At 36.3% G+C, this 13068-nt stretch overlaps 1 protein-coding gene across 2 annotated transcripts in view; it reads right to left on the bottom strand.

Moving 5' to 3' along the window:
- LOC126889789 (sodium channel protein Nach-like) overlaps nt 1-13068 on the bottom strand; it is a 41334-nt gene that overhangs the window by 8401 nt on the left and 19865 nt on the right. The window contains exons 7-9 of one of the 2 annotated variants that reach the window (XM_050658377.1): nt 12397-12580; nt 9156-9309; nt 4498-4586 (exon numbers count right to left, since the gene is read on the bottom strand). In XM_050658377.1, the coding sequence (XP_050514334.1) occupies nt 4498-4586; nt 9156-9309; nt 12397-12580 (427 nt within the window). The remainder of the gene's footprint in view (nt 1-4497; nt 4587-9155; nt 9310-12396; nt 12581-13068) is intronic. The other variant, XM_050658378.1, reaches the window with a different exon arrangement.

Consider the following 13068-nt stretch of genomic DNA (forward strand, 5'->3'; position numbering starts at 1 on the left):
ACCCCATCCTACTAAAACCATCCTCATGACATGTTCACCATAAATGTTAAATAAGTCAGGTGACAACATGCATCCTTGTCTAACACCTCTCTCGGTCTTGAATTGGTTTGAGAACTTCTGATCTAGTCGTACTGTCGCTATATTGGACTGGTACAGATTTTTAATAAGTGTCACCAGGTGCATTGGTGCGCCCATTTCTGTTAAAATTTACCACAGATTTATCCAGCTTACACAATCAAATGCCTTTTGGTAGTCAACGAAGCATATAGTCATAGGTACTTGAAATTCTCTAGACTTTTCAATGAGTTGTCTGAGGCTCAGGATTTGTTCCCTTGTACCTTTACCCTTTACAAACCCCGCTTGTTCCTGATGTATTTGGTAATGTAGATAGGTTTTTAATCTGTTTTTGATGATATGCAACAATATTTTACTAGCATGTGTTATTAGTGACAGTGTGCGGTAGTTTTCACATCTGGTAGTAGTTCCTTTTTTGTGTAGCGGGATGTAAATTGAGGTACTCCAATCAGATGGCCATTTTCCTGAATTCCAAACAGCGACACAGATAGAATGGATGATATGTAATCCTTTGTCACCTAGTAACTGTAGTATTTCACATGGTATTGAATCAATGCCTGGGGATTTATTTCTCTTTAGTGATTTAATTGCATCGTTGACTTCAGCGAGTAAGACAGTAGGTTCTCTAGGGTAGTCAGAAGGCCACTGATTTTCTGCTGATACCTCGTTATTTGTATATAACTCGCCACAGTAGTTTCGCCGTGTTTCCAATATTTCGTCAGTATCGGTCTTTAAATTACCTTCCTTGTCTATTACAGACCACGTTTGAGGTTTAAATTCTCTGGTAAGGAGTTTGATCTTCTTGAATAAATACCTCGGTTCATTTCGACAGCCATGTTCCTCTATCTCTCTGCATATTTGAGAGATGTAATCAGCTTTGTCTTTCCGGCACTGTTTTTTGATTTCTCTCGATAACGCTCTGTATTCATCGTTGCATAAATATCTTGGACACATGTGTATAAATATCACATGTGTATATTATCACATATGTATAAATATCTTGGACATGAGATACAAATTGGAAAGCACAGCCAAACGCACGGGATACAGCGCAGAATAGATTTGGGCTGGGCTGCGTTTGGTAAGCTACGGAAAATATTTAAAAATGATATGCCCATATGTCTGAAGAAAAAAATGGATGAACAATGCGTATTGCCGGTGATAACATACGGAGCAGAGACGCTAAGATTAACGAAAAGGTCAGCAGAAAATCTAAGAGTGACCCAGAAGGCCATGGAGAGAGCCATGCTAGGAACACAAGGAAAGACAGGATACCATATATGTAATTCTTCTTCATGTACCATCTCCTCTAAGAAGGTTGGCAACCATCACGGCAATTCGCCCTTTCGATACCGCTGCTCTAAAGAGATCAGCAGAAGTGCAATTAAACCAAGCTCTCAAATTGTTTAACCAGGAGATGCGTCTTCTTCCGCGACTCCTTCTACCCTGTATTCTTCCTTGCATTATTAATTGTAACAAGTTATAACGCTCGCCCCTCATAACATGTCCCAGATATTGTAGTTTTCTGACTTTAACTGTATTTAAAACCTCTTTATCTTTTCCCATTCTTCTCAACCCCTCGATGTTCGTGACTCTATCCACCCAACTTATTCTTAATATTCTTCTGTAGGCCCATAACTCGAAGGCTTCTAATCTGTCCGAAACATCCTTCTTTAATGTCCAAGCCTCCAACCTATAGAATAATACGGAGAACACGTAGCATCTCAGAAGTCTTATCTTTAAATAAATTGTAATGTCCCTGCTACAGAGTACTTTTTTCAGTTTGTTGAAAGCATTTCTTGCCTGTCCTATTCTTGCTTTAATCTCTTCTGTGTACTCATTAGTTTCATTAATTATTGTACCCAAATATTTATATTTTACAACCTTTTTAATTTGTTCTCCATGTATTGTTATGCTTTCTTGGCGCTGTTGAGCTTTTGTGATTACCATAAATTGTGTCTTTTTTGTGTTTAGGGACAATCCGTTTTCTTGGCTGACTTCTACCACTCTGTCAACCATTTGTTGTAAATCTTCAAGACATTCGGCTAATAAAATAGTGTCGTCGGCAAACCGTATATTATTGATTGGTCGGCCATTTACTTTTATTCCCGTGGTTAGGTCTTCTAGTGCTTCCTGGATTATTTCCTCTGAATACAAATTGAACAAAGTAGGAGACAGGACACAGCCCTGTCTGACGCCCCTCTCAATCTGTATTTCATTTGAAAAGGCGTTGTTCTCTTTTACCACAGCGATCTGATTATAATAGATAGCACTAATGATCCTGATGTCCCTCATATCTAAGTTTTTCTTTTCAAGTAAATCGATAAGGCGGTTATGTCTGACCTTATCGAAGGCTTTGTTGTAATCCAAGAAACACATATATACTGGCTGATTAACATCCATGCACCTCTGCACAAGTACATTTACAGCGAACAGGGCTTCCCTCGTTCCCATTGCATTTCTAAATCCAAATTGCGTGTCGCTTATGTCCTGCTCAAGTTTGTTATGTATTCTCCGGTGTATAATTTTTAAAAATATTTTGAGTGTATGACTCATTAAACTTATTATCCGGTGGTCTTGGCATTCTTTTGCGTTTGGTTTTTTTGGCAGTGTTATGAACGTTGACAGCAGCCAATCTCTGGGATTGATTCCTGTACTGTATATTGTATTAAATAAGTCGACCAATATTCCAATTTGCTGTTCTTCTATTAACCGTATTATGTCTACAGGTATTTGGTCAGGACCTGTTGCCTTGTTGTTCTTTGTTCGCTTTATCGCCTCTAATACCTCATCTTCTGTTATGTCTGGACCGTTGTCGAACTTTTCCTGCTCTAGTACTATCTCAGTCCGTTCGTCTTTAAATAGCTCTTGAATATATTCCTGCCATCTTTTAAGCCTTTCACCGACGTCTATAATTATTTTGCCGTTTTTATCCAGCAGTATGTTTGATTTTTTCTTAATATTTGTGCCTGTTATTTCTCTAATTTTCTTATGAAGGTTTAAGTTATCATGTTTCTCTACCAACTGTTCAATCTCTGCGCATCTGTCACTATACCATCTTTCCTTTGCCTCTCTGATCTTTCTCCTTATTTCTGTGTGTATAATATACATGTTTTTGTCTTTGGTTTTATAAGATCGCCTTGCTTCCATGAGATCTAGAATCTCCTCGGTCATCCATTCATTTTTATTCTTAATTAGTTTAGCTGTTAGTGTTGTCTCACATGTGCGGATAAGAGCATCTTTTAACATGTGCCATTTCCTGTTCGCATCTTCAGTAGGAATAATTTCTATTTTGGTGAGCTCTTCTTTAATTTTTAGTGTGGATTGCTCTTTTGTTGATGGATCTCTCAAACGAGATACTTGTATCGTCTCTACTTTAGTTTTAACCACAGGCTTCTTTAGATTAATTCTAAACCTTCCTACAACTGGGTTGTGATCTGATCTCACATCAGCTCCAGGGTATGATTTTACTGATTTTATGGAATTTCGGTATCGTTTGCAGATGAGAAGGTAGTCAATTTGGTTTCTGATGACGTTATGTTGGTTGTCTGCTGGTGATTTCCATGTATAGAGTCTCCTGGTCGGCAGATCATAATAAGTATTCGTGACAATAAAATCGGTCTCTTGGCAGAATTGAGCCAATCTTTCTCCTCTCTCGTTACGAGTGCCCAGTCCAAAGTTTCCAATAAAATCACCTTGACTTCCTCTACCGATTTTTGCATTTAGATCTCCCATTACTATTGTAACGTCTCTAGACTTGGTTACTTCTAAAGCTTGTTGTAATTCGTTATAAAACTGTTCGAGTTCTTCATCCGATTTATCTGCTGTGGGAGCATATACTTGAATTATATTGACTCTAGACTGGGCTGTTTTGAGTGTTACCATCATAATTCTATCCGAGATGGGTAAGAAGCCAGTTACAAATTTCTGGATGGTTTTATCAACTAATATCGCTACTCCGTTCCAGTGATTTGGGTCATTGTCATTACCAGAGTAGTATATCTTTGTTTGGCCTACTAATATGTCACCTGAATTGGGCCATCTGGTCTCACTTAGTCCTAATATTTTTATGTTAAGTCTTTCCATTTCCTGAATGACATTATGGACTTTACCTGCTTGGTATATTGAGTTAACATTCCACGTGCCTATCTTCATGCACTTTTTGTCGATCAGACAAATCAAAGACATAGTAGAACATGAAGCAAAAAAGAAATGGAGATGGGCAGGTTATGTGACAAGAATACCGAACGACAGGTGGACTAGAAGATTATTGGAATGGCGACCGCGGACAGGCAAATGAAGCAGATCAGGGAGACGTGGTGAAACTTAGAGGAGGTCTATGTCCAGCAGTGGACGATAACGGCTAGATGTCGATGATAATGAGTAGCTAGGTAGACATATGACAAATAAAAATCTACTTACTGACCATCTCGAACCATGTTTGTTGTAAATCAATCTTAAAGGAACTTCCAGAGTTTTTGTTGAAAAATATATGAACATATGTGTGATTTCTAAAAAACAATATATCGACAAGTTTAGGTAGCATGCATGTGTAAAGTATTAAGGTATATATAGATATGCGCGCCGCGCAATTCGCGCCGTATGTGCTCCGTGCGTTCTTGGTACCGACAGAAGTTGGATCGTATGCGCACCGTTTGTGTGTCACTTGAAAACACGTACTAACGAGTACTAATCTAACGAACCCGTACCGCACACACGGCGTGAAGTGTTCGGCGGCGCGTATATCTATACGTACCTTTAAAGGAACAGAGTTAATTTAAACATAATCTTTTAAAAAGGAGTTCCACATGCTAACTCTAGTGTGTTTTGATAAACTATAATAGCTCGTTTTGAAGCTTTATAAAAACAAAAAATTACAAACTACAATATGCGGCAAAATAAACAGTACTGAAATGAATATTGAAATGTTTATGATTTATGAGTATTTATATATCTATTATACATGATATAGCCATGCAAACATTATTCACGACGACTCACGTTCCCTATAAAACAGATGCTAAAGATGCCCTCTGGCCAGTGGCGGATCTACGGGTAGGGAGCATGAGGAAATTTATCCCCCTAATAACGTTCAAAATTAAAAAAAATGATCAAACATAAAAATATGTTAGCTGACATGAAACCGAAACCCCAGAAAGACAATTTCAACCCAATAAACACGCTAGCTAGGAAAATTAAGGGAACTTAATGCTTATAACTTATTATTTATGTCATTTGTGTAATCTGAGTTTATCTTTTTTATGTCTTTTGTTTGGTTTTTCATTGGAAGTTTAAAAAATCTTTAATTCTAGTCCGCAATTCCGAAATGGTAGACGGTGGATCCGTCTGACTCTTTCAGCATTCCCCATATGTACGCATCTGGTGGCGGTAGTTCTGGTGAGTGGCAACTCCCAAAATGATCGCGCAGTATTCGAAGAGACTCCCTGGCAGTGTGACAGGTTTTCCAGCCCTGTTGAAACCATTGTTGATTTTAAGCTTCGGTATGACGGAAAATAGTACTTCACTATAAAAAATTTTTCTGCAAAACTGAGAACCATTTTGAAGCACCTAACATTATCACGACATTCAGATACGTTATAACGACGTTCGGAAACCACTCAGTAATACCTACGTTTCGGAGCCCTACACATTAGGGTGGAGCGCAAATTTGTTTTTTCGAATTTCATTTTCGCGGGGTGCGGAATTGATGCGTCTTTCATTTTCAAATGAAAAACTTAGATGACATTTTTTCGTATTTTTAGTCTCAAAAGTGCCCCACGGTGATTGAAATTTTGGAATTTTGTAAAAAAAAATTTCTAAAAAAAATTCGATAGAGTCAACGATAATGTTTTATTCATTTATTTAAGCTATTAGGACTTTAATATGAAGAAAAAAAAAAAGAAAATTAGTCAATATAAAGTAAAAAAAATATGCTTACAAATTGAAGAATAACATAAAAACTCATTGTGAACGATAGTCTTTCTTCGTATCAAATTTAGGCATCAAAAGGCATGATTTGAGCTTATTCTTAATGAATCCGCCTCTCCTCCGTGACCCACAGAGGGCAGCACTTGTTTCTGTAACTAATTTGACACACCTTTCAGAGGATTGTGTGTGACACGGAATTTTTCCGTGATGGCCTATGATGGCCTGAGATATCCTTTCGGTACTTAAATTCTTCGTAAGTAGAGGTTCTGTCTTGGTTTTCCAATCTATCATATCGATGTAATAATCAGCATCCATATTTAAAGTAGGTACTTGGAAAATATGTAAGGCTCCTATGTATGATGTCTCTCTGATCTTCAATATTCTGGGAGTGCAACTTCTCTGACGTACTGTCTGTTGTCGACTAACATTCCTAGTAGTAGATTCTCTGAATGTCCAAAGAATGCATTTCTCTATATGACTGGGACAATAACATTCTTCAAGTGGTTTGGCAAATAGCGCGACAGTTTTATCGTATCATATAAATGTTTGGTACCAAAAATACAAATTGGCCTAGTCTTGATCCTGAACCACATAGGAGCATAGACCATTAAAGTAAATGTGCTTAGTATAATTAGGTTTTCTGACGGAGTTTGGCTTGAGACATATAATCTCAATATCAGATTAACCATTGTCAACCATCTAGGGTGAACTAGTTTACCAGGATTTTTTTTCACAAAATTTTCATCACAATACCCACTATTGATATACTGACATATTTGTAGTAGATATAGTTAATCGGTGCTTAATTCCTGTGTAGATTTGGTAATATCGGGCAACCTACATTTAATTGCATGAAACGGAACAATGGGTAATACTTCACAGTTAGTAACTGCCTTGCCAATGGGACCTGTGGAACCTTTTGGTCCACTTCTAGTGCTATCTAGATGTTGAAAAAGATGACGCAATGTCAGTTCATTGGCGTGTAGTTGGCATATGAACCATTGGAGTGGAGGTGGAAACTTGATTTCCAATAAACGAATAACGCCACCTTTTTTTCCTTGGTTAACGACAGTCCCATCACAACCAACAGCCATTATTTGATTTACATCGATAGAGTTCGAGGAAAGAAATGTCAGAATAGAGTTACAAAGTAGTCCTAGCTTTAGAACAAGCTTTTCGAACTCTATTTCTGTCTATAACCCGTGATGAATCGTTTTCAGTAATGAGACCAATGTCGTGGAAAGCTGCAGAAATGATTGCTACTCCAGCAAGATTTGAAACCCCATAACGATCTAATGTTCTGGCAACAACCGGAAATGTGACATCAGTCATTGTGAGTGAAGAAGTGGAAATAATCGATTGCGATTGGAAGTCCTCAATTTCACCGCTTTTGTTTAATGTATAATGTATTTGGCTGTTGAACATTCGGTCGTATCTTTGAAGTTGTAGGTAATCTAGAAGTACTAGGAATGGATTCCACCCCTATTTGCAAGACTATTTGTTCTTCACGTTGCTCTTGTTGGTGTAATCTATGTAAATCCATCTCAATTTTTTTGGTCGCTTTACGATCTAAACTATTAATCATTATTTTATGGTCAGTTCGTTGGTCGATTAAGAAATTTAGTTCTGGTATTGGAATCTTTCGGTTTCTAGGACAGTTGCAATCTCTGAACTCTAAACATTTGCAAGTTGCAATATCAAATAATTTCTTGCTATCCACACCAAACTTTAATAACTTCTCTTTGTAACCGTCTTCGTCCTTCCTGCCTTCATAAGGCTTCAATAATGTTATATACTTATCGTGGAAAACTATAATAATTCTAGCCAATATTGTTTTGTGTTCTACTTAATTATAATTGAAATTGAGTGGGAGAGTGAAGGTCGACTCTTGTGACAGGTTATAACTCTTTGGTTGCAGCGTTAGGTCGGGGGTTGGCGCGAAATTCAAAAAAGATCAATTAAGTAGCACTGGGGCAGTTATTCTGATAAAAATAGAAATAAGTGTTATTGAAGTTTTCGATTCATATCCTAGAAGCGAATTCATACCGCACCCCGCGTAGGTAAAAATGCAAAAAAAAATTTCATATTTCAAAATTTGAATCACCTTGTTGCAGATGTTAGAGTCATAATATAAAAAAATGACAATTAACTTTTCCAATCCTTTCCCACAGTAGCGTCGATTCCGCACTCCGTGTTTGTAAAAATTATTATTTCATTTTTCTCCATATAACAGCGCTCCACCCTACTACACATACAAATTTGAGGCATACGAATTTCAGTACTGTTTATTTTGCCGCATACCGTATTATAGAAATGGGTAATAATTTGTATTTTTTTGAGTAAAAACTAAAAAAACTGTTTTGATCTATCACCACAAAGATAAACTAGGTACCTATGCCTGTCATTTCATAAAATTTAACTATATTCCTTTAAGCTTTTCAGTTTACTTACTATACATAACATAGTGTGACCAACTAGCCCGAAAAATCCGGGACATGGCCCGAATTACGAAGTCGTGTCCCGGCGTCCCGGGCAAGGCTTCCGGGCCATCCGAATTTTCAACCTAAATTGGTAAAATTCTATTGTGAAATTTTGAATACGTAATTCACATCAAATTGAATTGGTGGGACGAAAAAAAGTCGACGATTTCTAGAGTGTAATACTAATACCACATCCAAAACGCTCGCATTTTATATCGTGGTATTACAGTTCTACAAAAACTCAAACCCTGAACTTTTTCCCGTTTCTGTATTTTAATTATCGTCTTCTGAAAGACGATTCAAAAATATGAATACCAAATAATGATAAAAATTTTTGATATTAACCTAAGGTTCTATTTACATGGAAATCCAACATCAGTTAAATTTTCTAATTTTTCCCTTTTGAGAACGATTTCCAGAAAGGAAGTCGAGACATCAAAAACTAACAAAAATGTAATTATCATTACAACCCATCCCATCAAAAAAATGTTTGTCAACATAAAAATGTTAAATAATCAATAAAATGATATTAAAGTTGTATAGGTATTTAAAAAAAATGGCCCGATTTTCATTGAAAAGTTCCGGATTTTAGGTTTTTCTTTCAGCCTTGTCCCGAGTTGGACTGACTTGGCGTTGGTCACACTAACTATACATAATAGTATTTATACTTACGGTTCATTTTTTAATGGGGTAACATCAACTGAAACATCATATACTTCGTTTGTGCAAGCTGGAAGGCAGTGAGGACAAGTGATAGATTCGTATTTTTCAAAATCCAATGAGTCCTTGTCTTCTTCTCCTACTGGATAATAGTTGGTCCATTTCACTAGGTCAAGAAATATTTACAATACATTTTTTGTTTAAGTCAAAATCAAAATCAGAGTCGAAGTTTTAAATACGGAATCCACGGAATACTTATACAGGGAAAAGAATATCAGAGATGATTGCTGAGAAAACGATAACATCGAGAAAAGCTGGCAAAACTCAGAGATGACATAATCAACGATGCAACAGATCACTTGGAGAGAGAAAAGTAACGAATACTTAACATATTAAAAAAGAAAACCCCGTGGTTTAGAGAGGAAGTGAATATAAAATGTGAAGAAAATAAGAAAGCCTTTTTACAATACGGAACAAAAACAAACACAACAGACATACAACCACTACAAACGAATCAGAAACGAAAGGAATACTTTAGTGAGACAAATAAAAAGAGAACACTGGCACGACTTCTACGGAACACAAAAAGAAGTATGGAAAATGATCAGAGGACAAAGAAAAGAGATGAACGAATTAATAAAAACGAAACACATTCAGAAGGAAACATGGGCAGACTACTTCTGATCTCTGTTTGCTAAAGGGGACGATAATGAACCACCAACACCTGAAGTTGCGACAAACGAGGAAATAAACATCGAGGAGGAAGAGGTAAGGAAGCATTAAGAAAATTAAAAAATAGAAAGAAAATCTCCAGGAGAGGACAGGAATATCGAACGAACTCCTAAAGTACGGAGGACAAGATCTAACTAAACAACTCTTAAAACTAATACAAAAAATAATAGAACAAAACAGAATACCACAAGAATGGAGATCAAGCATCCTAATACCTCTCTTCAAAAAAGGAGACAAATCGGACCCGGAGAATTACAGAGGAATTAACTTATTACACAACATTAAAATTAACGACCAAAGTGATAACAAACAAATTGAATGAAATTATATCATTAGCAGAAGAACAACAAGGTTTTAGGTCGGGAAGTTCATGCACTGAAGCTATATTTATAATGAGGCAAGTTCAAGAGAAATCGTTGGAATACAACAAACCGGCATATTTATGTTTCGTGGACCTTAAGAAATCATTTGAAAGGGTCAAATAAAAGGACGTTATCCATTTGTTATACTAAAGAGAGGAACCTCTAGGAATAATTAAAACGATCGAAAACATCTACCTACGAGAACAACACAATAAAAGTAAAAGTGGAAGATGAACTAACTGACCCAATTGAAGCCGGCAATGGGATAAGACAGGGGGATTCCTTGAGTCCTTTATTGTTCAACCTAATCATGGACGAAATAATAAAAAAGTAAGAACTAAAAAAGGATACCAAATGGAAGAAAAACAACTTAAAATAATCTGTTATGCAGATGATGCAATACTAATCTCTCAAAGTGAAGATGATTTACAACGTATGCTGCACCAATTTAACAAAACCGCCAGAAAATTTAGCATGTTAATTTCCCCAAAAAAGATAAAATGCATGGTTATAACAGCAAATCCAATAAGATGTAAATTGGAGCTGGACGGTCAGATAATAGAACAAGTGATGGAATTTAAATATCTAGGCATCACACTATCTAGCTACGGAAAGCTCGAAACAGAAGTGGAAGATCAAGTGAATAGAGCAAACAGAGCCGCAGGTTGCCTGAATGACACAATATGGAGAAATAAAAATATCGGAAACGAATTGAAAGGCAGAATTTACAAAACAGTCATCAGACCAATAATGACATATGCGGCAGAAACACGACCCGACACAGAGAGGACAAAAAGATTGCTCCAAGCAGCGGAGATGAAAACCCTTCAAAAAATCGATGGTAAGACTCTATGGGACAGAGCTAGAAGTACAGACATACGACGGAGATGCAAGGTGGATAACATTAATAACTGGGTAAGAAACAGAAGAATAGAATGGAATGACCACGTAAGCCGATTGACAAGAAATAGAGTAGTAAGGACAGCGAGAGACGGTTCCCCAATAGGAAGACGATCAGTGGGAAGACCACGAAAACGATGGAACGACAACTTACCAGAGGCACATTGAATAGACAGAGTCATGTCTATACAAAAAGAAGAAGATTTTTTGTTTAGATACCATAGAATAGAAAAATAGCTCGAGGTCACATTCATATAGGTGGGGGCGTCGTGTCGTCACAGCTTGTCATTGGTTAGAAATTAATTTAAATTAATGGGTGTGACCCCGAACTTATGTTGGAAATGAACGTAGTACAGTTGCACTATTATATTGTTCATAATTCGTCATAGTGTAGATCGTAGTAGGTCATACCTAATATCTACTTTATTGAATAACGTCATATATTATCATTCAGGTAAAATAACCGTTAGTTTTGACAGCCTGCACATAAATATACGAATAGAGTGACTTCGTCGATTACAATAATTGTCCCCAATACCTTAATAGTAGTAAAAAGAAAAAGAATATAAAACAGTCTAAATATAGGTATGTAAATAATACCAAACTAATTGAGCAAGTTGATCAAATTGTTTACCTTGGATATCAATTAAATTGTAACGCAGAGACTCACGGCGAAATTAGATCCAGAGTAGAGCAGGTCAGAGCTGCTTTTAGAAGGATGTCCAAGGTATTATGTAACAGAAAACTAAAATTGACATTGAGGATCCGCCTACTTCACTGCTACGTGTTCTGGGTCTTGCTTTATGATGTCGTGTCTTGGACGGTGAATAAAATCGATTTAAATCGCCTTGAGGCTTTCGAAATGTCGTGCTAGACAAGGATTTTAAAAAGTTTCTTGGGTGCATAGGATTCTCGAAACTCCACAATACTAGATCGTCTCAGCAAGACTACTGAGATTATAAAAAACATCAAGATGAGTAAGCTGAAGTATTTCGGACATGTAATGAGAGGTCCCAAGTATAGGTTGCTACCAAATATTATGTAAGGGAAAATAGCAGGCAAACGCAGTCCAGGACGAAGAAGAACCTCATGGTTGAAGAACTTGAGAGATTGGTATGGTGTTGATACAAGCATGCTATTTAGGGTGGCAGTGAATAAAATTAGGATATCTATGATGGTAACCAACGTTCTAAAAGGAGAACATGAAGAACAATACAAATGTGTTTTCAAATGGTAATATAACAAATGTGTTTTCTTACTTTTAAACTTGTTCAAGCAAGGTAAGTCTATCAATGAACAATAATTGGATACGTTCAAAGGCTGCGAAAATGGTATACATCCACACAGTGCCTGCATGGTTTCTACTTTACACAGTGCTAAGCAATCACTGTGTCTATAGGTACCGAATTTAGTTTCCTGTTCGTCACTAAATATGCAGTTTCTCTAAAAAATAGAAAAAAATTGCTTTAGTATAAAAGAAATTTCTGTTAATCTAAGAAATACTAAAAGTGCAGAGCATTATAATGTTAAGAAATTTAGAAATTTAGGTCAGAGTAATATTTTGAAAATTCAAACTAATTTAATGTATTATAACTGGAATTTGAATTCTGTTGATGTTGACTCGATTTTTAATGAGTTATTTTTAAATTGTGAGATTGAAATCAATAAAACAGCACCTATTCAGATCTACCGGTTTAACTTAAAACTACCATGGTTTGATAATGAAGTTTACTCTCTTATAAAATGACGTGATAATGCTTATAGAACTTTTAAAACAGCACTTGAACCGTTTAAACAGGAGTTGTGGAGTAATTTTAAAATATATCGTAATGAAGTAGTTAATATGTTAAAAGCTAAAAAAATCTTTATTATTTTAATAAAATAGATAGACTTAGACACAACCCCAAAAAAATGTGGAGAACATTAAAAAA

Source organism: Diabrotica virgifera, chromosome 8 (genome assembly GCF_917563875.1).
Source record: "Diabrotica virgifera virgifera chromosome 8, PGI_DIABVI_V3a".
Classification (NCBI taxonomy): domain Eukaryota; kingdom Metazoa; phylum Arthropoda; class Insecta; order Coleoptera; family Chrysomelidae; genus Diabrotica; species Diabrotica virgifera.